At 35.6% G+C, this 27872-nt stretch overlaps 1 protein-coding gene across 2 annotated transcripts in view; it reads left to right on the top strand.

Annotated features, from left to right (window-relative positions):
• LOC134529246 (protein Hook homolog) overlaps nt 1-25817 on the top strand; it is a 150661-nt gene extending 124844 nt beyond the window's left edge. The window contains exons 14-15 of one of the 2 annotated variants that reach the window (XM_063363149.1): nt 1052-1123; nt 9153-25817. In XM_063363149.1, the coding sequence (XP_063219219.1) occupies nt 1052-1123; nt 9153-9284 (204 nt within the window). In that variant the 3' untranslated portion in view covers nt 9285-25817. Of the gene's footprint in view, nt 1-1051; nt 1124-3674; nt 7483-9152 lie in introns of those variants that run through there. The other variant, XM_063363148.1, reaches the window with a different exon arrangement.
• Nucleotides 25818-27872: the final 2055 nt, after the last annotated feature.

Raw genomic sequence — 27872 nt, 5'->3', positions numbered from 1 at the left:
GTAGGAAATATCTAAATAAATTTTGTTTTAACTGATTCAGGAGATTAAATTATTTATTTTTTATTCCTGCAGACAACCAACACCAAACTTTCTTATCTTAATGCTTAAGCTCACAAAAATACTTATTTTGTTTGCTGATACCTTTACTGGCTTAAATCAATTTGATATTCATAGACAAGATATTTTGGCCCAAGACAAAATATGTATTATGTAGTTTTTACTTGTCTGGTACCTTTGAGAGGCTTCTGTAATCCCTCTAAAATACATTACCGTCTCGCAGCTGCAGTCAGAATGGCATAATGTTGCTACTCACGGGATTGGGCGGCTGTCTGACATTTCTGAGGCATGACATTGGCAGCATGCACGACTGACCTGAAGAGGGCCTCACTGTATTATGGGTAGCGAGTGTGCCTCAAGAGTCACCCATTCCCATTGCACTATACATAGTACCTACATAGTTTTGTGGTGTATTGTAATTATATCTATGCTTCATTATATTTATATGATTACTGAAATTCATGGCTCAGTGGTAGTTTTAGTTTATAATTAAAAATAAATGCCCTTGAATGCTTATCAAGTTTCATAAAATACATTACAGGATTTCATGCTAAAAGAAAAGTTTATTATAGTGTGATTGTGCCTGTAAAGTTGGGTCAGTACCTTTCTTGTTAATATTATGTTAAATATTTGCTAGAGGAGACTCTGTGATAGTAAATCTTTTGGATGAATTTAAAACAGTTTCATGCTCTTTTTGTAACCAACTACTAAATACTATTACAGGCTGTCCATCGTTTCATTAATTTGTATAAATAGTCAATATTTGTTCTATAATATATTAAAAGGGCTTGTAACAGTGTTTTAAACCTTTACAGTTGATGTTTTCTTCTTCTTTTTTTTCCAGCTAAAGTTGATGTCTTCAAAAGGTGCCTAAAGTATGCTTAAAATAATATCATGAATATTTTATTAATATTAAAAATAAACTGTAACTATGGTTTTAGTTTTTAATACTTATTATTTTAAAAGTACATATAAATGTTATTGATGTTTTCAGGAGGAAAAAGAACAAGGAAAAATATGTAGAGAAATGGAAGAAAAGCTCATGGCGTCTGCATTTTACAAACTGGTAAGTTTATCCAGCAGTTCACACAATATTTAGAAATGGGCATATTGAATACTGTGTGTGTCAATCAATGAAATAAATATTTTTTTTTGAAATTTTAAGTTTTGAAATTGTTCCTATTAGATTGTGCAAGTATACTTGCTGGACTGGCAAAACTAACTCCATGCATTCAAATTATTGGCATAAATGTGAATACACTATTATGGAACCCAATTATGTGAGCTTTATTTTGTATTTAATTTTTTAATTATGTGGAGTACAATTGTGGTTTTGAAGCTCCGAAAATTAAAAAGAAACTTAAAAATGTTAAATTTAAATGGTTTAAGCTGAATGTGAATAGTTTTAAAATAATTGGTTTAAGCTGACTGCGCATCTTTTTAAAAATAATAGTTTATGTCTATTGTTTTAAGATGTTGGGGCACTAGTCTAAATTATTTAAGTTACATAGAGATCTGGTTTAAATCTAACTTTGCACTTAACATCGCCCATGTGGTCAACCAAAGAGTTCACAATATCTTTTTTTGAGATGCAATGCAAACACCTCATTCTCAGCGATGGTGCTACTAAAACGACTGATGGAAAAGCCAGAAAAATTAGCTCCTTGCCATGAATGGTATATTTTTGCTTATTTACATTTTAAATGCTGTTTTTTTTTTTTTTTTTTTTACTAGTTTCTGACATTAAAACTATTTTTGCTAATTTTTGACATAAATGCTTTTCTAAGTTAAATTACTTTAATCTGTCATTCAGTTGTAAATTATTCTTTCTAAAAAGCCACAAAACCATTACACTTTTATTAATGCTAGATATATAAACTTCGCAAGAAATGTAAGAGCACAAGGATGCAGCATTCAACAAATACCAATAAAAACTACTATAGTTTATGAAAGACGCTTGTTTCAACTGTAAAACAGTAGAGAAGAACTTTTTCATCTAGCTTCTGTTGATAAAAATGTTTTCCACAAAAACTTGTGAAATTCTTTATAGTTTTATTTGTAATCATTGTTTGCTTTCACTGTGCAATAGTTAAATAAGTAAACATGTGATGTGTGTGATGAAAATAAAATGGTAGCCTACTAGACACATCACATCTGCATCTTTAAAAGTGTTTGTAACACTTTACTTCATGTATAGAGGGCAGAAACGCAAGCTTAAACGCAAGCAGAAAGGCAAGAAGTTGAAAGTTGCTGATGCTTGCATTACATTTTTGCTTTTTGCTTTTCTTGCATAGTTTATAAACTCAGCCTAACTTTGCTTTCAAAATTGTGTTACAAAACCTTTAGTTTCAGCCTTACACCTGTTTGGTAGAATTTTTATCACCTGACTTGCCTCTCCATTAAACAATACAATACTTATCATATATTTGTGCTTTGCAGATTGTTTGGGATACTTATAAGTATAAGTTGATGTTTTGGCACATTAATTAGTACACAAATACAACACGTTCGCACAGGCTGCACCGTTTTGCATTTTGCTGTAGCATGACTGCAAGCTAAACCACAGCTGCACTTACAGGTGCTCGGTGTTCCCCCATATGTTTTATACTTGAAAATTTTTCCTGTGTTAAGATATTCTGGATACTATTCTATACACTAGTTTTTGTGACAAGCATATATCGTGATATTGCTCTGAGTCTACGATGCTGCCAAGTGATGTATCTGAGATAACTTCAAAATTAAGTTCAACCCAGTCAATCCATGTGAGTTGTGAATTACAATTAATTAAATCTGTAACTTATAGCATTTTTTCTTTACCAATTTTTACATTTATTATGAATTCCTAAATATTTTTGTAGTTTTTTAACTTTGAAAGGCATGAGCAAAATGTGATTTCAATGAAAGAGTTAATTCCACAATATTAAATGCTAAATATAAAATAATTGTTGCTAATTGTAGAAAAAGTAGATTCTAATTTTTCCAGCCGCTACTCATAGACGTTTGTAATGTCTCGATGCATCCCACACACCTCATATTTATTAAGAAAATCACATAAGACATTCATGATCAGCTAGAGGGTGCCTGGACCATGCCATTTAGCTGGATTGGTGAACAAAATGGTAGAGAAAGTGTGAGGCTGTACGTTTGCTGAGGCTGTATGTTTGAGTGGCGGCCAAAGACAACTGGAGGGAGGCAAGAGGCAGTTGGCACCATGCTGGTGCTAGTGTTGCCAGTCACAATTCAATACATGAATACAAAAGAATATAAAAAATATTTTAATTAAAATATGTGTTATAAATATTTTATGCATACAAAATGAAAACTTATTAATAAAAATACTTAAAAATTAAATGAACAAAACAAATACGGCATAGAAAAAGAGAAATGTATGTGGCAGTGTCTTAATTTTAAATTCTATTACTAGTCCTTTTTATTACATTTATAATTTAATAATAGTTAACCCCATTTATAGGGTATGATAAATTTAAATACATAGTGCACCAAAAAAATATAATAAAAGTACAAACGTTTAACGTGAAATATAAAATTACATTTTGAAGATGATATACATACATACAAAATGTAGAGAAATATGTAATACATATGACTTGTCCCAGGCTTCTGGGAGGGGCAGAGGCGAGGAGCGGGAGCAGTCCCCGAGCAGGGGTCGCTGCCCAAGAGTAGGGAGAGATAAGAGCGGTCCCCGAGCAGGGGTCGCTGCCTACCAGAGGAGGGAAGGGGTAGGAGCGGTCCTTTAGAGAGGTCGCTGCCTACCAGAGGAGGGAAGGGAGAGGAGCGGTCCTCCAGAGAGGTCGCTGCCTAAACAATACTGCTCAAGTATTCTGTCACTTTTATTTGCCCAGAATTACTGGGAAGAGCTTTCTGCCTGGCTTAGCTCAGCCAGGGTAAATATACAATGTATGTACATATTCATTAGGGAGGGCACATCTGTACCCTTCCTGTGCATACATATTCGAATTACAATACTCTTTACATTCACTTGTATAATTAACAGGTTTCTTGTCACACACTGGGTATTTACATAATTGTCCTGAATTAGGCTGGGTAGGTAGACAAAGTTTCCTTAATTTACATTCCCCTTTGTCTGCCATTTAGGGGCGGGTTGCGAACTAACTTTCCTCCCCATAGATTATTTAGGAGGGGTGGCGCACTTGGGGCTTGTGCTATCATACCAGCCGATGCCAAACTGGTGGACATGACAATTCGCCCCCCTCCCTCTGTGGCCTTGGCTGGGATCGTTGCACATGCCAGGAGTCAGCACGCTGGGCTTCAGTCCCAGGGCTGGCTCCTCTACACGGGCCACTACACTTCGCGGAGGTTAGTCGGTAGCGGGCTGGTCTGCCCAGCCGTTCCCATGGTCGTAGGGTCCTGGAGGTAGTTGTCCTGGTGAAGAGGGGCTAGTAGGTTCCTGGGGTTCTGGGTTTTTGGACAGATCTGTTTTCCGTCTCCATGGCTGCAGGTGAATCCTGTTCTGGGGAAACCATATTCCTCGGTCTGGAAAAGGCTCTTTCTTCCAGTGGCATCTTGCCTTTGAGAGGGCGCCGCTCAGCGGCTGTCTCCATGACTGCATGGTCGATTTCCCCTTTGGGGTTCCTCCTTTCTGGCACCACTGAAAACCACTGCCCGAGTTATTTTGGCTTAGCTTGGTTGTGGCAGAGCGAAGGGAAGGAGTTTCTTGAGATCTCTGGTCCCCTTGCGTCAACACAACCATAGGTTGGTCTCTGTGTTGTTCAGTGCAGATTCCAGGATTAGGGTTACCACCACTTTGATTAGGGGCATTCAGGTCACCCATTCCTTTGGTGCCCCAGTCAAGAGTCCGGCGGGACGTTCGTCCGAAGTGAAAAGTTTGATCTTCAAAGTCCAATATCGCCTGCTGCTGCGTGAGCCAATCTTGGCCCAGCACAAGTTCTTCTCGAAGGTCCTTTGCGACTAAACATGGGATCTCCATCTCCATATCGGCCATGCAGCATTGTACCACAGCATTGCCCAGTAAGGTCATGGTGGATCCCTGGGTGGCAAGCTGTGCCATTTGGGGTTGGGAATTAATAGGGGTCCCTATTATCTGCACCACACTCTCGCGCACATAATTAGTGGTGGCGGCTGAGTCGATAAGAGCCTGAATGGGCTGTGAGTCTAGTTGCACCTTGACTCTTGGCAGTTCTTGTTGTGGGTGGTGCTGTATGCACATAAGGCTCGGGGTCGGTCTACCTTCGAGCCGAGCTTGGGAGTTGAGGTCTTCTACCTTCGGTGTAGGGGTAGGGCTCGTTGGCACCACTCTTTCCCTCCAGGGGTCTACTGTGTTGAGGCTGTTCCTTTCAGACTGTTGCCAGCGGAGCACTGGGCAGTCTTTGTGAAAGTGTTGTTCAGGGCAGTGCCAACACTTCAGCAACCTTTTGTTGGGGATAGCATATTCTTGTACCAGGGTTGGTGGTGAACAAGGTTTACTTGTTACAGTGCCCCTAGTTTCGAGACAGTCTCGCTGCACGGCAGAGGCACGAACCATAAGTTCGGATAAATTCTCGGGAGGCGGATGCCGTAGAAATGGCCGTAGGTTGGGCCGCACCAGCTCCAACAAGGTAGGAAGAAATTCATTTGGGTCTCTCCCTGGGTGTAGCCTCTTATAAAGTTTCCTTTTCTGTAGTAAGAAACTTTCGACATCCTCTCCTTCCTTTTGTTTGGTACCATATAATTGGGCAGTAAGCTTTGCCAGTCTTGATTGGCTTCCAAAATGGTTCAGGAAGCCCCCGGTGAACTCTTCCCAGGTGTCATACAGCCCTTCATGGTTATTCCACCATCTAGAGGCTTCCCCAAGTAGTAATGGGACTATCTGGTCCACCCATTCGGTGGGGTGGATTGCATGTGCCCGTAGGGCTTGCTCCCATTGGTGGACAGATTGCACAGTGTCCTCATGATCCTGCCCTCTAAAGGGCCGAGGTACACTTGCAGATCCTGTACTTGAAGGTAAACTGGGATTCACTCTACACTGGGCGCAGGTAAACGACATCCCAGCAAGGTCCAGTGGTGTATCTTCCCAGCCTAGACAGGCGAGATGGTAGTCGCGATGGCAGGCCTGGCAGGTGACGATGACTAGGGCTGTCTCCGGGCAGTTCGGCGCGAAGCAGCGCCGGGGAGCTGGAACTGTTGGCTTCTTCTCTACCAGAAGTTGTCTGCAGGGCTGGCATATGTGGATATATGCCTGTTCACTGACTTTTTCCACGATCCCAAGGCATTGTAGGTGAAACTGGGCATTGCAGCATACACAGGGAATGCTGGGTCCATCCGGTGCACTGCAGCGAGGTGCGGCACAGGATCCAGAAGACATCCTTCAGTTGGGTTGGGCGCCACCAGGTGTTTTCTGCACTCCTGGAAGTGGATGTGGCTCCGGCTGTGCTGATAGCTCTCGTAGAGGCAGGGCGTGGTCCTCAGGTTATCCAAGCTGACTGGCCCCACGTTGGGCGCCAAATTGACTTGTCCCAGGCTTCTGGGAGGGGCAGAGGCGAGGAGCGGGAGCAGTCCCCGAGCAGGGGTCGCTGCCCAAGAGTAGGGAGAGATAAGAGCGGTCCCCGAGCAGGGGTCGCTGCCTACCAGAGGAGGGAAGGGGTAGGAGCGGTCCTTTAGAGAGGTCGCTGCCTACCAGAGGAGGGAAGGGAGAGGAGCGGTCCTCCAGAGAGGTCGCTGCCTAAACAATACTGCTCAAGTATTCTGTCACTTTTATTTGCCCAGAATTACTGGGAAGAGCTTTCTGCCTGGCTTAGCTCAGCCAGGGTAAATATACAATGTATGTACATATTCATTAGGGAGGGCACATCTGTACCCTTCCTGTGCATACATATTCGAATTACAATACTCTTTACATTCACTTGTATAATTAACAGGTTTCTTGTCACACACTGGGTATTTACATAATTGTCCTGAATTAGGCTGGGCAGGTAGACAAAGTTTCCTTAATTTACATTCCCCTTTGTCTGCCATCTAGGGGCGGGTTGCGAACTAACTTTCCTCCCCATAGATTATGTAGGAGGGGTGGCGCACTTGGGGCTTGTGCTATCATACCAGCCGAGGCCAAACTGGTGGACATGACACATAATATTGTATAGGTCTCACCATTTTGGCTTAAATTTTGTGACTAGAAGCCAGCACTACAATTTTTAATGTTGTATGCTATCTTCAGTACATAAAAAAAGTTATTTTTTTAATATTTAATCAAAATTGTTGGCAGTACTCTTTATTTATGCCAGCAAAATACCAAGTAAAATATATGTAATGACATCATATTGGTTGCTGGTGGTACTGTGATAAGGTGTTCAGTTACTGAGAGTGTGTGATTTTTAATTTTTATTAGAAAAAATTCATGGACGTGTGTTAAAAATTAACTACTGAATTTATTTCTTTTTGTAATTGTTATTTTCTGTGTTTTAGTTAAAATCCAAGGTAAAAAACACATTTTCACATTTAAAAACATTCTCCATCAATATGACTGATGAATTATAATATGTTTATATTGTAACAACCCATGTTCAGTACAGTGTTTAAATTTTCTGATATCATTAAATGATAGATGTTTGTTCCTTTTAAGAAATATTTTTTTGTTTGCCATAAGTTTTATGATCATAAATTACATTGTTTCATGCTTTTTAAAGTGTTCTGACAATTTGCTTGCTTTATGGTGAATAAGCCATTAGGCCTTGTTTTTATCCGTTTGTGAATTAAAATTATTATATGCTTTCACGTATTTTTTAAGGATTGCTTTTTTTGACTTTGTTCGTTAATGAGCAGGTTAGCGTAATTTACCTTTGTAGTTTTGTTCTCGCCATGATTCTTGTCTGAAGTATCAGGTGCCGTAGTTTGGCCGGTGTGTAATAGTTAGAGACACAGAGTTCAGTAGCCGTGAGAAAGAACTTATTACTGTTGCCTTGCACTAGTATTGGCTGGGAATTTTTACAGGGAATTTTTTTGATTGGTTAAAAATGATGTCATCAGACATGATTTTTTATTTTCGTAATCTCTGTCGGAAAAGCCTCTTTTGCAGTAAGAAATTGGTAAACTGCTATGTTTTGTGAAGGATGTGATTTGATTAGTTGGAGAGATTGTGCACCTGCTACTTCCTTCAGGTGATACCCAGATGCACGTAGCCTCGGCAGTCATTGTCTGAACAAGGTACCATTAGATTGTGTGTCGGGCAGTGGCTCACAAATAATATATTTATGTGAATTTATAGTGAATTTCGCAGCTGTGGTCTATTTTTGTTACTTTTGGACTGGAATTTTTTGGCCACAGTTGCAGGTATTTATCCCACAACAAGGATCGAGTGAACTTTGTTCCAAGGATGTAGTCCTTCGGCCTGTACTGTGAGTTCGTGTGAAACCACAGGACTTAATTGCAAACTATCTTTAAATATTCATTCTTCAGTACTTGCAAACAGTCAACGTGTTGGTTTTTGTAGTCTGAAGAGGTTATGAGTGAAAATTTGTATACTCTACATGTACTGACTTTCGTGATTTGAAGATGGCCGCCATGTGGACTGTGAATTTTTTTCAAGTATCAATAATAATATCTTACTATCAGTTTGTGTCTGCGAGACATTATATCTGAAACTAATCGAGGACAGTAACATTTTTTCTGGAACTTAAAAAATTATTTTCAGCGCCCAATTTATTTCTGCAAGTGTTAATGAACCATTCATGTCCACTCCTAGGCCAATCCATTTGCTTGCCAGGTGGTCTGGGGTGAGACAGTATGAATAATAGTACATTAAGACCCATAGCAACAGAATGGTACATCCTGCAGAATTTTAATGGATGTATTTATGATTCAGTACACCAAAAATAATACAAAACCTTTTTTACATTCATGTTGTTTTAAACTTATGAGCCGAGATATACCAATATACAGAATTTCCTATTCTGGTGCTGATATGTTGAACTCTTCAAAAACTTTTATCTTCGTTTTGGGTGTTTTTATAGACTTCATAAAATAATGATACACTAAATGCATGCATTTATATTTAAAAAGTTTCATTTTTGTGATATGTTCTCAGCTGTTACTTGGTGTATCACTAAGATTTTTTTTATTAGGGTTTGGTAAAGCAGCAAGAATCTGTGGATCACCGGTTGGCTGCACTCGGGTCTGGACAAGGCCAGTCGTTTCTCGGCAGGCAGAGACAAGCAACCATCCGTAGAACTGTTCACAATTATGATTCAAGATAGGGGACATTAAAATTAATCAGTCTTATCTAAATAATCAGCTTTTAACTAAAGTTAAGCTTGAACCGTATCAATAATACGCCAAGATTATGCATTACATCTCAGAATGGATTGTCTTATCTTAGATTTTTATTTATAAATATTTTTTTTAGCTTAAATTTGAGATTAACTTTTGTTTGTATATTTTATTGTATTGTTAAAAATTTTATAAAATTATTTGTGAATAATAAATATTGTTCTTTATTTTTTACTTATTACTTATGAACTATTAATGTTTGAAACAATATAGTAAATATAAATTGTTTAATATGAAATTCCTTTTCAAGAAATATAATACTTAAAGTGTTACAAAATATGAAACAATTCTTATTGCCAAGCAATTAAAAAACATGAAAATGCGCACAAAACATCTAAAATTTACATAGAACAATCTAATTTTTAGTTATATGGTAATCATCTCTCATATTAAACTATTAGATATGTTAAATCTAAGGACCAGTTTCACAATGCACGTTTAAAGTCATGATTATTTTGCCATATGATAAATTTAAACAGAGCTTTCAATCAGTGATTAGTAGCTTTTACTAGTATAAGCAGTAAGCAGTATACACATAGGTGATACTGTACATACTAGTTCATTAGCAGAAAGTTTCCTATTCTAGCATTGTGGAATCAAAGATAGATAAATATTACTGTGACCTCATCAAAGTTTTACACAAATGTTCAAGGAAAAATACTGTAAATCTGCTAAAATGTGGTCTTTAGCAAACATTTAAAGTTAGTATCAACAATTTTCAGCATACTATTAGACTGCTGCAAAATTATGGGGGAAAAAATTGTAAATTTAATGAAGTATTTTTAAGTATAACTCATTATTTAAGTATAAATAGTTTCAAAGTACAAAAATTTTTATGGTGTATACATGAATAAATTAATACAATTTTGTTACTTTTCTTCCATGATGTTATTGAGTTTTGGAAATTGTCAGAAAATCAAAAGACAAATGTGAGGCGAAATATTTTTTCTTCTTTGTAGTTTTATTTTATTGTCTGTTCTTTCGAAGTACCGAAAAATCTCATTATTATATGTTAAGTACAAAACATTGGAATGAATAAAGAGTGTAGCTGTTTTAAGACAAGTTATTTGACATATTAAATACAAAACAAACTAAATAATTTTAATAGATGAAAAGCATAAATTTTAAAATTATAAATGTTTATAGATGGGACATGGGTGTAGATCTCAGGAACGCAAGGGGTTACCTCTCCCCCCCCCCCCTGCATATAAGCAAAAATATGGGCAGTATACAACATGCAAGAGTCCTATCTAGAGATGACTTTTGTCGGTTAACCCTGCGTGCAAAACTTTCAGGCCGCGCGGGCCCCTCTTGTGAATCTAGTGCCTCTGAATGGCAAAGACAAAATATTCAAAAAATTAAACATTTAATTTCTATTTTTAAAAAACACAGTACAATCTATAAGTTTTAAGCTCCTTGTTAAGGTTTTCACATGCAATTTATGAAGCTCATTACATATTAATGTTTTTATCTGTTTTTCTATCATTTTTATTATTCGAGAAGTATTTTGCGCAGTAATTTTTATTCCTTTAGCAGTTCTTTATATATTTTTGGTTTTTTAATATAGTAATAACAAACACACACTGTGCATGTTTCTGGAATATATCAGTTAGTGTCAGAAATATATTTCAATGGAAAATGGGACCATTTACTCAAGATATGTTGAAATTTTATTAAGACTTTGTTTGCATGGGCTGTACCTTTAATGATTTCTGCAACAAAACAATAACTGGGTGTTATAGTTTTGGGCAGTAGTAATCTTAGTACCCTAAATCGTTCTACTGGTAGAAGTAACCAAAATTCTGCAGCTGCGACATATTTTACACCACTCAGGAGGTGGTTTAAGAGGTGCAGGTGGTTGAGAATTTTGAATTTGTTTTCCCAGTTTCATATTTTAACATTTTGTCTTAGGTTATGCAGAACAACATATTTTGTTTGGCAAATAATGAAGTTATAATTATAATTTCTTAGGGTAAATTACTTAAACAGATGTAAATGTAAAAACAAAGAAATAAAACAATTTTGCACATAATAGCTAAATTTTTAGTTTTACAGATTATATTTTTTAATGTAATTATTATTCACATGAATTAAATTATAGCTTATATTTTCAATTATTTTAATAGGTAATGTAACAAAAGTAATTCCGTTTATTAGTACTCAAGCTTTCGGGTGGTAATATTTTCATACTTCCCAAACCCATTAATTTTTTTCCTCTGTAATTTCCTTTAACTTACGAAGTTGTGTAACCCAACACACTCCTATCCACCATTAGACATTAACTCCAACATTTTAGCCACACTGCTGCCTACCACCACATTTATTGATTACCTTTTACACTATATATCATTTAGCTACTAAACAATGTTTTTTTTAAAATAAACACCTACCAGTTCATTACAAGTCTTAATATTTTATTTACGATTTTACACTCTGCTTAAACACCTGTGCTGTGGTGGCCTTCCTTTCATTAATGGTGTAAATCCTCTAAACTCTTCATCTTACTGCTCCTCCCTCTTTTCCGTCCTGGCCGTGGCTTGACTCCCATGGGCCACATGAACTCTCAATCTGGAATCTGGACTGTTCATCCTGAGGTATCCCCATGTCTGCCATGCTAACTTGCTCTTCTTTCCCTCTTAAAAGATTTTCCTCTCGGAACCCTTGTGATGCCTGCACTGGTGAACTCTTGTGATCCACATGCACATACCTAGTGTCTTGGCCCACCTGTACTTTTAATGTAATTACACTAGTAATACTTACTAACACAGTAAGTGGGTTACCAAATGGAGCAAAGTGGCACATTCCAGGGGACTCACTTTCCAATCTCATTCCAGCAATCCTAAATTTTTTTTCTAAAATCACTCTAGAAAAAAATTCCTTTTCCGAATATTCCTGGTTTGTGTTGTCTGTTAACATCTCTAATGACCTCATTATCCACAATATGTATATTATTATATGAAGGGAAATTTAAAAAGTCATTGGATGGTAGCATTTTAAAATAGTAAAAGTTGAGGGGGAAATTTGGCACAAAAGTTTATGAAAACAAAACCATTACTTTGCATTAGTATATACTTAATATCAGTAGCGGCCGGTGATGTTAAATTATGGGTGTTCACACACTCATACATACACACATGCTAACACATATGCACTCGTAAAAAAACGACCTCATACCTTACTGCGTTCTTGAAGCCTGTTTTGGTGTCAGATTATCTGTGTTGGTGCGGCACCGTAGCAGTTACTTACTGCTTATCTTGGAGTCGTGTAAGATATATGTATTTCGTTTATTACACAAACTCATGTCTGTAATTGTAGCCCGAATTAACACAACGAAGCTTATTGAGCAGACTAGTTGTTTTTTAAGAGATTTTAAATTGTAATTCAAAATGGTAGATCGCTGATCAAGCCTCACATAAATAATAAAAAATTATGTTTGATGTTCTTGATTTTTCAAATTTGTGGCTGGGTTTGAGCTTATCAAAGTGTTGCGCCTGAAAGCAATGTGAAGCTAAAAAATATGATTTTACAAACTTTAATGCTACAAAGTTATTGCACCATTATTTATTTGTAAAAAAAAATCCATTCTGCTGTTATTCAGCTGAGCAAACTTGTTGATGACTCTATGATTAAAATCATGCATGCTATTTATTAGTCTTTTTTCTATTGACAACATTGCTAAAGCAGTAAGTCTTTCTTCTGACATAGTGTTCCTAAATTTTTAATTGTTAACTTTTCCTTGTAGTAAGTTTTCTGTTCTCTAAAATTGTTTGTACGGAATTCATTATGGTGATTTTTAAAAATTGTACATGTTTGCTATACGCTCCAAATAACGCAGTCACATTTTCACAGTTAAAGTCTTACAACAAAGGGAAACTTTATAATATACCTCAGAAAAATGTTGTCCTGCGTAAGGCACAGAAAAATATTTTACAAACGCACAGTCACAATAATTATTTAAAGATATTTACGCTCGCATTAAACCACACGCAAATACTTGTTTCTACTGGACGTAAAAAACTGAAAACGTAAAGTTTGTTTAGTTAGGGGTGATAGTATTGGAGTGGACAATACTGGCATCTACCGGGCTGATTCATAAGTTATGACTTACTTCTCTGATCAGTGCTGCTTTGCGTGCTGAAATTTGGAACTCCATCAATGAGCAACGAGACAATCACGAGCACACCAGAGTCGTGCACTCGTCCAGTGTTAAATGTCCCGTAGGAGGTGACGTAATTCCTTCGTGCGCATGCGCAAAAGGACCGAGGCAGTCATGCAGGCAGCGCGTTTCGTGCACAGATCCATTGTGAACACTACAGCGTTGCCGTATCGCCGCAATCGAAAAAATAAAAACAGATGTCTGTGACAGATGCAAACAAAGCGACGAGTGTAACTCTGGTAGCTGCCACTGGTAAAAGTATATAAAAAGGAACTTTTAACTCTACAAAATACATAAATGTTCTGTAGAAAACTGGGTGTGCACGTGCACTTGTGCTCTTTAATACCGGCCGCTACTGCTTAATATAACCTAAAAGAAGTCTGAAGCTGTTTCATGATTTAATATACATTTTTTGCATGATTATTTTTTGTTCGATTCATTTAACCTTCAAAACAGTAATTAGTTTATGCTAGGTGAAACATAATGAAAAATACATTGTAGTTTATATCCATGTTTATGCTGTATGTATTGTATACAGTTACATTACCTCCAATCAAACAAGAACTAGTTCCATCCTTGTTCACAAATATTGTAATAAGGCTTGTAAAATACATTTCAGATCATCATATCTATCTATGTTTCGACTAGCCCATTCATTAGAACTATTCTTGTTTTTGAGATGATTGTGGGTTACAGGAAAATTAATCATTGATCATATATAGCTAAACATAGGTAGGTATATGAAGAAATGAAAGATGTATAGCTAACCAAAATTTATTATAAAACATCACTTCTTCTGGACAAAAGTAGATATTGTGGAACTGGCCCTTATTTTGAAATCTAAACTTTATTGGAATAAAACCAATTATTTTTATATTGGCCCAATATCACTTCCTGACAGCAGATTTTTTTTTGTTCTGTGCAGCCTCTTTTGTTTTGCAAGGAAGGTAATTTTGGTTGATGATTCATATGTTTTTGGTTTACTGTGTAAGATTTTGTATAAATTTTTGTGTTTTTCTTTATAATATTTTTTATTTGTATAAAATTACTTTCTGTATAATTTGTACTTAACCAGTAATATTTTTTGTGGTACATTCTGCTTTTTTGTTAAAGAATTGTGATCTATTAAAATTTGTAAAAACTTTATCTTTAGGAAAGTTTGTAAGATACACAGAATATTTTGGTGCAAATTTTTAGAGTTTACGTAGAGATTATTTTTTTTATTTCTTCTTTATCAAGTAAAAGTTACATAATTTGTAAGAATCGGGATGCCACTCATTTTCATATAAACGTGAATTGAACCTGAGAAAAATGTATCCAATGAAGATTACAGTTTTGCATGGGAAATGGACACCCATTTTATTTGTGGTTGAACATGTTTACACCTAGGTATAACCACAGTAGCTATTTTGTCCTCTGAATTTGTTTGGTTATATAATGTTTTCGGAGCTTTGGCTTAGACAATGTACATGCATAAGTGGTATGTTGTTCAGCCATTAATTAAAAATTTTTAAATGAAGAATTCTTTTCAACAAGGCTATAACATCATGCACTCTCATCAATAATAAGTAACTTTTTAATGTTCATGGTGGCTTTTAAAAAATTCACAATTCTAACATGTGTAATAGGTTGAGAACTGTAGTGCCAGAAATAAAATTTTGTATGGTTGTTATTATATAAGGTAATTATTTAAATTACATTGGTTAGGATTAATTTAAGTTTCTAGAAATCATGTTTTTTATGTATGTATTATCTTCATGGAAGAATCTTTAAGGAATACTGGTCTCATATCCTTTAAGCACTAAGTAGGTTACAATACTGAAAAGTAGGTAACATTCAGTTGACTTTTATAGTGCATACGTGAGCAAGCTTTATAGTTGGTTCATAGTGACTACGTGAGTACTAGAGAGACTGTTCAGCTGATGTACATTATTATTTTATAATTTAGGTTCTGAATTAACTTTTGGCATTACCAGACCTCTACAGGCTTTTCCAAAATTTTAATAAGTTTAGGAGCCCTACTAAAAATTTTGAAGCCAGATATGATGACTCCAATAAAAATTTGTTAAAATTTGCTTATATAGAGTAGATGTAATAAAGAGTTAAAACAATTTATAGAATATTCATTAGTAAATGTGGGATTATTTTTACTATCGCAAAGTGCATAAATTGAAAAATGACAGTTCATTTCGTGGCAATTTTAAGTGTCTCTTGGTTTTAGCACTGTAATATCAGTGATATACAGTCTTTGAAGAGTCAAATTCTAATGGATATAGAAATTCTAGTTGACCATTGGGTTGCTTATATGCAGCTCTAAAATACAGACAGCACTAATTTGTTCATAATTGAATGAATCTTATGGAACCCTTAATTTACACAGTTTTGTAAAGATAAGAAACACTGCCACAGTAGACTGTAACTTGCTACAGGAAATCTCTCTCCATTTTTCAGCACTGTGGTCTGAATGTCAGATAAATTAATTTTGCTGGTTACATACTTAAAACTCACTCCATTAATTGAGAATACTGAATATTGTGGACTTAAGCTAATGTTATGTGATGAAAGTTTCATGTTTAAATGTTTCACTAAGATACCTAAATAATTGTCTTTAAAATTTTACAAATTTTGAAGCTCTTGTCTCGTGAGCGTACATTATGTAGATGCACATATTAATATTTCCTCAACTATAATGTACATATCCAAAAAAAATTTGTTCAGAACAACTGGTAACATTCTTTGGTGAAGCAAGTACTTGATAGTTTTTTTGCACAAGAAGTTTAACACCAGAGAAATGATAATCCCTGGTCTTTAAAAAGAATAGAGAATGGTTTCAAAATGCCAAGGCAAAGGCAATAATAAATAATTTACCAACCATGTGGAAAATTTGGGTTTGAATTCTCACCTAGGACTTGGATTTTTTTACTAAATCTCCTCTAAAAATAAAAATAAAAATTTGTAAATGGTGTACTGTTGGGTAAGTTGTACTGAAATATTTATCTCTAGTCTACCATCATACTGATGGCATAATAATAATGTAGAGCATAAACTGCATTAACACTCTGTAGAGTTGTGATATTTGTAGTAAGAAATTCTACATGATTATACTTCAGTGGATTGTTCTAAATGGTTGGTAAATGGTAAAATCACTGTTTACATTTTATGTAATTTGTATGGTCTATCAACAGAATGTTTGATATTTAAAAATTTTTTTTTTTTATTTTTTTACAGACCAATGTTACAGTTTTAGTTTTGTAATAAATGTAGTACATATTTATTATTGTGTCATCTAAATCTTGAAATTTTTCTTTGACTCTGTAACCTAAAATATGTACCTATGCATGGTTGTGTATATATTCAGGAAGATTGGCAATGTTTATGTCATTTAGGTCATATTAGGACCACAGTAAAAACCAGATTGAATGTGGTTGTTCTTTCATATAATTAACACTTGTGTTATCTTCAAACCACACTGTACTGGGAAGAGGACCAGTCAGGTCATTAAAAATAGATTCAACTGTCATTACACAGACAAGGTTTACTAAACACCAATCAACAAAAGTATGAAAGTTGGCTGATTTCAGGCCTCTTCAAATTTATATTGTTTTATATTAAAGGTTTTGTAATTTTAATTTTTAATGGTATCTTTAGGAGCCGTAACATATTTCAGTTTGTTACATTTATTCAATAGATTAGAGACTACATATCATCACTGCATGCAAACATTTGTAAGCCGTGCCCACCTAATGAAAAATTTCTACCAAAAATGTGAATAAGCCAAGGAAGTGTGTGCGAGTTTGGTGGAAAATATTTGGCCACAAGTGTACAGTATTTGGACTGAGCAAGTGTGACACATTAGGACATGATGTGTTATTATGGTAGATTAAGGTGATTCACAACCTACAACAGTGTATGTAGTGTATGTCATTGGTTCATGCACATTTTGTACGACAATAAATATTTAAGTATAGAAAAAAAATAATTTTTAAGTCTTTAATTATAAGTAACATTCTAATAATAAACATGAAACTTACAAATACGTAAATTAGACCATGATAAATATTGAATTTAGCATTAAAAACATCAAATATTATTTTTAAGTTGAAATTTAATTTAGTTGGTTACATTTCTGAATTTATTTTGAGAAAAGGGCATAAATGTCAACTACCAACATTAATTTACTTAATGAGTGAAAAAGAGTGCATGTAAAATGCTGCCACATATGTATTAATCTGTAATTTGAGAGCTGAGCTACTATACAGAGCATGTATGTATGCATGCTACATGAGGCTGTGAATCCAGCTTAATACACAGCCTCTCGACCGTGTGACTGCCTTAGGTAATGTTTATCTTGACTGCTCAGACAATTATCTTCTCCATGACAAAGAATGCTTCTGCACATCCGTGCATGTATTGGATATAAAAAAGGGAACATGCTAAGCTTCTATTATTTTCCCACGCATTGTTTGAAACTAAAAGTAAAATAGTTGAATGTTTGAAGAAACATAATATAAAAAAGGAATGATTTTCACTGAACAAAAGAAATAAGTTAACGAAGAAGTTTAAGAATTTTTTAGACTTAGGTCATTTTAAGCTACAGCTATAAAAATGTATTAGTGTGCTTTCTTTTATGCCCACCTAATAATTGTTTTTTTAAGTATACTGCACTGGCATGATGTGCTTTTTTTTTCTCCTTTCATTTTATTTCATTTAAATTTCTGAGACCTGACAACAGAAATGGATGTGAATTAATTACCATCAGCTGCTCATCTTTGCTCTTGTAAAAAGATACTGCTGTCCATCTATCTCCTACCCAACCAGAACCACTCCAATCCCTGCCTTTCTCCCAAACAAATGCTGTCTTTGTAGAAGGTAGAGCTCTATCACAAAGCTAAATCTGGCCACTAGTCTACCAGTGGTAACAAGTATCCACTTTTTTTTGGGAAGCGAGAGAAAAAGTAGAGGATGAGATATAAAGAGAGGAATAGCAAGAGAGAGAGGGGGGGAGGGAGTAGGGGTAGAGAGGAAGGAATGGAAAGAGGATGAGATGAGTGAAGTGACGTAAGTGACAGAAGTGATGTGCTTATGTGGTGGGACAGCTAGGTGCCTGTTATTCCTAAGTTTGTCAAATTAATTTATAAAATGGAGCAGCGATAGAAGGGAAGGACTTAAAAGCAACTTCGGAGCTTTTCTCACTTGTGAAGATCCAGGTTTGGATCCATTGTATTTTGAAGTGGAATCATTTAAGTAAACGGCATTTGTGTGGGTTTTATTTTTAAAAAAATGTATGTTGTAAATTTACAATGTTATGTGCAAAACAATTTTTAAATGTTTATTTCATATGAGCAACAAGCCACATAGCAACACACATACAAACTTGAATGCAGGAATACTTACTTAACAAATATTGCTAAGATTACACTTACACAGTAAGTTATCTGAATTGCATCACTGTTTGCCTATTGATTCTCAGTGATCTGAAACCAGCTTCGAAAGGCTCATGTACATATGAACCAGGAAAACCAGAGAATCTACCATTTACATTCCACTCTCAAAAACTGGAAATATTACAGATTTTGCAGCTGTTATTGCCAGCTGGACAGGGTAGGATATCAGCATCTGGGTAAAAGCTAAAGGGTTGCATATTCTTAAACTTAAGCTAAGTGTAAAAAATTTGTATCAGGTTAACTCAATCCTGTACTCAGTAACTTCAGATTGAATCTAGTGTAATTGAGTGAAGTAAAGGAAAACATATATATAAAGTAGAAACATTTTATTTGTTTAATGAGAACTGTTCACCAATTAATAAAGTGATAAATTAAACAAAATAGTCACAAAGTTATGTAGTAAATAGTTTTTTGATTTATTGTGAAAAAAATTTGATTATGACTTTGTTCATAACATACTGGCTTTTAATTTTAAAAAAAGTCTTAAAACTGCAATGTTTTTTTACCCAATGTAACATATGAACTAATACTACTCTACTTTTGAATTGTTGCCATTACCAAATTTATACCTAAATATATTTGTTTGGAGACTATCTAGTTAACTCAATCACATGACAGAGTAATTTGAGTTTCGTAAGCAGCAAATTGATGTCAGAAAATATGTGGACTGATGCCTGTATGTTCAGCCAAAATTTATTTTACACCATCTCGCATGTTAGCAGCAGCTCTGGAGCGTAAAGTAAGAAGCTTTCAGGCCTAGTATACCTCATGCATACTATGATGCGCTAGTGACAAATTTGCTAGGGGCAAATCATGGCAGACATGCATTTAGTAAACAACAGAGTTGGGAATTATGTAAACAAGTTAAATAATCTTTCTTATAATAGAAAATGTTTAGTTTATGATATTTTAATTCTTATTATAACTGAAATATATTTCCTATATTAATAACATTTTTTTTAATTCAGGAATGTTATTAGTGCCTACAAAAGAATGTTATATCCAAGCCTGATTATGTAAACATTTTGGTACGTGAACTTTTTAAACTTAAATTTAAGTTCTTTAATCTGAAAGTGTTATTCAAAATTTATTTAAATGCACTTCAAATGTATTTAGACATATAGTTGTACTTTAAAATAATTTTTACATGAGCAGTATCTTGATTAAAATGGTAGTCAGCAGGGACACTTACCTGATTGAAAAACAAACTATTTTGATTAAGATTCACTGTTGTAGGAAAAAAAACTTTTTTTTTTACTGCTGTTTTGATTAGCATTCTGTTTTCCTGGAATGAATTAGAGCATTACGTTGAGAGGCGGGTGTACTCCTAATAATTATTGTAACTACTTAAAGTAAACCATCAGCAAACGTTCTTTTTGTAGGGTTTTCATTTATGTGACATGGGTATTCAAAGAGGTTTAATGTGATGGGACCTCCAAGATTATAGTGGGCTTTAAACCACTTGGATACTAACTCAGCACTCGTAAATTTTAGTCATTCTAGCATGTTGGGATCTGTTTTGTAATTTATGTACGTGTTCATAAAGTATTTGTGTAATATCATTTTTATAATATTTTAAAGTGAAACCTTCCCCAACCATGCAGGGAATACTACTTTTTCCATCCTCAAACAATTTGAAGTGATTGTTAAGTTCTAGTGCATGAGGACTATGTGCTATACCTCATGAAGTACGTAAGATTTTAGAGAAAAATAATTGAAATTGAGTCCCACATTTCTCAACCACTTCTCTAAAGGACCAATTTTTTTTAGTAATTTTGTAACCTTACTTTAGAAATAAATAATTTTAAGTGATTTTAAGCCTTGTGCTGTAGTGCATAAGGTATATGTATAATTTCTGATGGACTGTTGATTTCAGAGTGAAACATTTCTTGTCACCTTATGCACTGTTTATTTATTTAATTTTAATATTAATATATTTAAAGTGATTTTGACCCTTGTGTACTTTTTCGTAGGTTTGTATGTAATACCACATGAAATTTTATTTTAGAGCAACATCTTTTCTACCCTCTGCTTTTCTTTACTGTAGTTATAATGTAAAATTGTACATTCTTAAGTATGTACTACTATAAAAATCTGTGTTTTAATTATAATAAATAGTAAAACTACCAAAGTCTTAATTTCTTCTTCTTTTTTGCATCACTTCTTATTGGTTTTCTGGGTTTTACTATAGTAATTACATCTGTTCTGTACAGGCGCGTAGGAACCGGGGGGGCGACCCAGGCGACTGCCCGGCCATAACATTTCATGGCCGGGCAAAGTGATGGTTTTGCCCAGCCATTGAATCAGATGAACAAGAGGCATTGTCATCATTGTAATGCTAAGTGGTTTTGTGGGATTTTCTTGTCTGTGCGTTACTTTTTTCTTAAAATAAATTAAGACTTTTCGATAAGTGTACAGGCACAATAAATACGGCAACTGTTCTTGTTTTCTTCTAAATATTCACGTTTCACAGTGCTGATAGCGGAAATATTACTGTGGGATATAAGACCAGTAAATGTTTCCGCTCGTTGCAGTAGCTTACGCTCCGTTTTTGTCCACCCTTGTCTACCTGACCTTCAGACCCTTGCATTCACCCCACCTCGTTTCTACCTAACGGTAACGACCTGACGTGCAGAGCGCTTTCCACATCAGTCATCATTCAACAGCTGTACGTCTTGCTTTTAAGTCCAAGAAACTTTGTGAGCCGTACTACAGAACTGTTTAAAATAAACTTATTTATCTGTAGTATCGTGAGTGAGTAGTGCGGAACGGCAGTGATGAAAAACATTTAGGGTTTAAGGAGAAAATTTATAATGGTATTTTAATTTTTGCAGCGTACAATGACTCAGAAGGTGACTTTGAAGGTGCTTGTAATTTATGTACTCTGTGCAGTGGGAAAATTCAACAAATAGCCTTTAAAATGAATTCTACGAGGCGAAAACTGAAAAGTGAACACTGTTTTGTGATGCCAAGCCTTAAGTTAATTTGTTATAAAAAAAAGTTAAAATTTCTGCTAGAAGTAAATTTTATTTTTATGAACGAAAGATGCTTAAATAGCACCATTTTGCTCCTTAGAATACAATTTTTTTTTCTACCGGGGGAAAGCCCCCGGACACTCCCTTTGTTAAATCCACCACTTATAATGATACTCTCCTTTGCCCCCCCATTAAATATTTGCTTCCTACACGCCTGGTTCTGTAAACAAAGTATGACTGAGTGAGATAAATCCGTGTGATTATTATTTGAATGTACACTATGCTTTTGAAACTGTAATTGGGTTGGCATAATTAAGGTCTGTGATGACTACTATGTTGGACTTATCCAGTGGTCATATAGTGCAAAAATATCTGTGTCTCCAAATATACGTAATATTGATTTACTACACAAACATTTTCAATATAAAAAACAGGTAATGGGTAGTACACTCTGACAAAATATAAACTTAAGAAGAAAAAACATTTCTTAGTTAATGTTTAGCTCAATCGGAACAGAGTAACAATATAATATCAATGACCGTAAAATGTTACTTAAATGTTTAAAAATCAGTAAATATTCATTAGAACATCAAGTCTGTAGAGTCCCATAGATAGGCATTCTCAATAGTACAATACACTAAATTTATTAAATTTTAACATTATTGGATGCTTGAATAATATTATTTTATTTTATTCCAAAATGGATTTATATTCTGGAAATTTTGGTATTATTATGTCTTATCCAGAAAATTAAGAAAAAAAAATATGCCATGTAGGAACTCTTAGTATCTATCAAAACTTCAGAACAAAATTACAAAATTTTGTATTTCTGGCTTTAGAAAATTATTAAAAATCACTGGAATAGTAGTCATACATATGACCGAATGGTTTAAAAAATACCAAATTGATATGGGAAGGCCTGTAATACAATGATGCGGGAACATAAATCAGAAACATCATGGAACTGCAAGATATTTACTTTACCGTCTACTGCTCCCACAGTGCACGGAAATCTAACAAATGGCAACCAATGAAATTGAATTTCACGCTTCTTAAAAATTAATTAATTTAATTAACAAATTTTTGACTTAAACAAACTTGGCAACCACCATGGCAAAATACTTGATTTCTATTGGGTGCCCGGAAAAAATTAAATGGAAGAGCTGGGCATTACTGAGCTAATCCGTACAGTCCTGTGTCAGCTTGCATGCCATTGTAGATACTCCATGCCATGAGATCCATACCCGTTTATGTAATCCATCTCTGCTTCAGTGTCGTTATAGAATGGCACTAATTTCTTCCCTGATGATAATTTATTAGTACCCGGAATTTGCCTTAAAATCACCTACTTGCATAACTCACTAAACAAATTATAACATCACATGCAAATCATTCCCTGTCTTCTACCTACTAGTAAATAATGCAAGTGCAGATGCATTGAGAGTAGTATATAAATGTCAGTTTGGTAACAGGTTTCATGTGAGGAGCCGGATGCCATCTTGGATTTTGATATCACAGCCGCTTTGACCTTAAACATCAGCCAAAACTGACTCAAAACTCTCCATAATTAATCCAAATTTTCCAAAATGATGCAAAAAACCACTCAAAAATATAACCTAAATAAATACTTTTTAAAAAGTCTTAAATATCCTTAAAAATTGTAAGTCAAGCTACTGATTGGCATGACTTTGACATTCTAGAAAATTACAACATTATAAATTTTAAGAGAGCCTGCCATCTTGGATGCTGTCTTAAAATCACTAATTATCGACCAAAAAAGTAAAAACTATTATTTAAATATCTAATAAAAACTATGAAGAAAATTAATTAAAAAGCATGTCATCTAATTTGGAGCCCTCAGTTTAAACCTAATGGGTGCAATTAAAAAACCTGCCCTTCCTCCATGGTGACTACCAGCAGACAGACTCCTTTCTACTAATACCAAGTCATATATTACTCCTAACAGTGTTATGTCACAGCAGCCATATTAGATACTGCCTTTTTGGATTATCTTGTCTTTTAGAGTGTGCTACCTCCATATTAGCTTATGTTTTACCTGCTAGAACGCACTAGCATCAATCACCAGATTGCCAACTATCATTGCACCCGCCAAATGGTAGGTCATCTTGGTGGCCATCTTAAAAATCTATGATAACCAAAAAAAATACCTTGTTTTAATCTTTAGTCAATGTAAAAAAAGTAATTTTTTGCTTAAAACTTACTTATTAATCATTTATTTAGTTAAATATAACCCCACTTTATGTAAATTGATTCTCACGTCATTCCAACTAGCTTCAATTCCTTTAAAGGTTCCAACTGGTTAGAATTACATTTGCCTACAACTAGTTGCTGCTCATATGGCTCCAATTAACTCTAATTGCTCCAGTATCTGCAATTTCACCAATGCCTCCAACTGGTTCTTAGAGCTCAATTTGGCTACAATGGCTCCAATTACAGAGGAACTTAGGGTATTGTGGACCCCCCTTTTGTTTTTTTGTTGTATTTCAGTATCTTTATTAGATAATTACATCTGTTTATTCAATATGACAGCGTGGTATGTAAGGATAGCGAAAATATGGAACCTACTAATTTCACTCAGGATGTTGGCTTTATATAGTGATATATAAAAAAGTATGCAAAGGTCCACTTTATCCGAATAGTGTGGGTAAAGTGCAACCATAGGTACACTTTACCCATCCCAAATTATTAAAACTTTTAAACAAAGATTACATTTTAATTTGTATAAGTATAAAGTGGGTACACGTTTCGGAGACAAAAAGTTATTAATAGTGAAGTTTAGCAGAATAATAGTTCACATATTTACTAAAATATTCTAAATGTCTTATTTTAACACTGAATACATTCTAGACTACATGATTGTAATAAGGATGCACTAACCACATGTGTAGCCCTATGTCAGTAGATATATGTGCTTAAGTGGTGGATTAGGTTTTGCAAATATCACATACGAAATGTGCAGTTTCATTGTCAGCACATTCTTCATGACTCCAGTCCAAACACTCCAAACACTGAACCCACTTTTCCCCAGCTCTGTCATCAGTAAACTTTCCAGAGCAATAGATACAAGTAGCATCAGATTCGTCAAATGTATTACGCTCAACTGATTGCTTTGTATCCATAGTCTTCCCAGATAGCTGTTTATTTAAGTTATTCTTTTTTCAAGTAGGCTGAAATTGCCGGATTTTTTTGGCAGCTCGTTTATGACTTTCTTGAAGGCTGTTTTTGAAAGGAGATGGTGTAACAACACATGCCGCTCCTCTTGGCCTACCTCTTGTTGTTGCTGCTCCTGAGGTATTACTGGAGATGGCGAAATGTCACTAGGGCCTACTGAAAATGCAGTTCCTCCCGGTGGTGATTTGGGAAGCGGACTCTGAATAAGTGTTAGGGCTGACATTTCGAAGTAGTGGAAAAGCTTCATCGGCAGCAGAAGATGTGTTTGGTTGTATAATTTGAGCTTCAGATGAAGATGTGTCTGCTACATCTCGTAAAGGTGACTGATTACCCCCCGATATTTGTGGGCTCGCTGTAACTGTAACTTCCGGAACTGCCATGTAACCCCAATATTCCGAAGAAGCGAAATCAGCATCTGAAATATGTTCCTGTTAATTGGGTATATTCCTGTCTTGCGGAAACCACTGACAGCATTTTCACTGGTTTGTGCTTTCAGATAATCTTTCCCAAAGAGTTCAGTTACATCGAAATGTGTCACAGCTCTGCCTGTTATCCTCAAGAACATACGCAGTTCTTCACTATAATAATGTTTCAGAACACCCATGAATGTTTTATCAAGGGGTTGATGTTTATGTGTGCTGTGTGGTGGCAAGCAAATTATGGTGACATGATTCGTTCTGGCTTTGTCTATAACTTCTAGATTCCTGGTATGGCTGAAATGTCCGTCCAAAATGATAACAGGATCAGAGCATGTAGGTTTGGTACTATACAAAAAGTGATCAAACCATTCACTGAAAATGTCACTGTTGATCCATCCAGAAGGGTGGCAGGTAAATACACAACCTGGAGGAGTACCTTTTATAAGATGTTGATTGAAGTTATTTCTTGGGAACACTAACATAGATGGTACATAACTCCCACCAGCACTCAAGCATACTATCACAGTGATAAGTGAACCTCGTTCGGCTGATGAAATTGATCCAGTCTGGCATTTACCTTTTAAAGAAACCACTTTTGGTATTTTGCTGGCTAGCACAGACAATCCACTTTCATCTACATTGTAGATTCTAGTTGGAGGGAAGTTCGTTTTGTCACATTCGCTTTCCAAAATATCAAAAAAGTTTGCAACACTAGTTTTATTGAACCCCTTGGCTCTGGCTATTGATGTTCCTGAAGGAGTTCGCAATGTGATAATATTTTTATGTCGCCTTAGAAATCCATATAACCAGTCCTTTCCAGCAGCCCCCCTGAGTTCAGAAAACCTGTGTTCAATATTATTTTTTTCCGCTAACTGGTAGGCAAGCTTCCTTTTGTCTTGCAAAGTTAAACCAAATAATTTAGCTTCCATAAACAACAAATACTCAACTAACTGTTGTTCCATTCTGGGACTAAATATAGGTTTCCTACCTGATGTTGTAAGAATGGATTCTTCAGGAGATTTGTTAATCATATTGACATATCTTCTTAGAGATATTTTAGGCACATTGAACATTTTTTGCGCTTTATTCAAGCCCATATCTTTTTTACGAACTGCATGAACAGCAGCAATCATGGACTGTTGACTCCATGTTTTCAATCTATTTCTTGATACGCCCACTTTTTCTGCCTGTGTTGACATCTGCAACAAACCAAAAAACTTTTCTATAAAAAATGAGTAAAGTGGTATTCACGAAACAGCGAATTTTCACATAGCGTTGCGTACAAATTTAAATTAACCAATCAGCGAGTATCATTTAAATAAAATCTCACTGATTGGCTTTTACTAACTTTCGCCGCTACTCTAAGCGAAATTTGAAGTAGGTACTTAACGTGAATCCTACCTAAAGTAAAAATTAATTTTAAAAAACCTGTATGTTACGTAAAATTTGGCGGGTAAAGTGGACCGGTACCACTTTACCCGCACCTCGTAGGTCCACTTTAGCCGACCTACCGCCATTGTTATTCGAATGGAATTGTGATCGCAACTACTTAGGTGCTGACCATTTCCAACACCTACCATTAACACAGACTCCTTTATCGTTACTTTTAAATATTATACATAATTTATTTACCTTAAGTATTTCAACACGTTACACAGACATACATACCTGCAAAAACTTTTATATCTTGGTTTTTCGTCACCGTAACGTAACCTGCGGAGATCGATATGCGCGCACGCTTTCACCAGTCTAAGCAACTGAGCTGTGGCAGATTAGTTCTTGTGATTCTTCCTAGGTTGCAGCACATACACCGAGTTTGACAGCGTGGGTCCACTTTAACGGATGGGTCCACAATACCCGATGTTCCTCCACTAATTGGCTACTGTGGCTCCAATTATTCCAATTAGTTCATCAAGTAGAGTCCATGTTTCTCTTTGGTGATGAATTATTTTTTGGCATTTTGCGAAGCAAATATAAGTTTTAAACCATCGACCAATATGTTTGTATCATTTCATGACGTGCAGTCGAACTCTTCGGCTCCTACAATCTTCCTTATCAGTACCCTACTGTTGCGAACCGGTGGTAGCAGTACTCTTTCTCGCCCACTTGGCGTCGGTCTTCAAAGTCGCCCATCGCCTGCTCGCTGCTGCCGCCGTCCGCGGGACCCGCTGGAATCGCTAAAAACCACTGCAGCGGCGCCTCTCGCCTCATCCCATCTCGCTTTGCTACCTATTTCCCTAACTCGCACGCCTGTTGCGCAGGCGTAAGCATTTGTGGGATTTCCGCACCCGGCGCTACCCGAGTCGCGATGTCGGGCCGCCCAAAACAT

The sequence above is a fragment of the Bacillus rossius genome, chromosome 2 (genome assembly GCF_032445375.1).
Source record: "Bacillus rossius redtenbacheri isolate Brsri chromosome 2, Brsri_v3, whole genome shotgun sequence".
Lineage (NCBI taxonomy): Eukaryota > Metazoa > Arthropoda > Insecta > Phasmatodea > Bacillidae > Bacillus > Bacillus rossius.
Note: the sequence above shows the minus strand (reverse complement) of the source record. Positions and strands in the feature narration are given on the sequence as shown.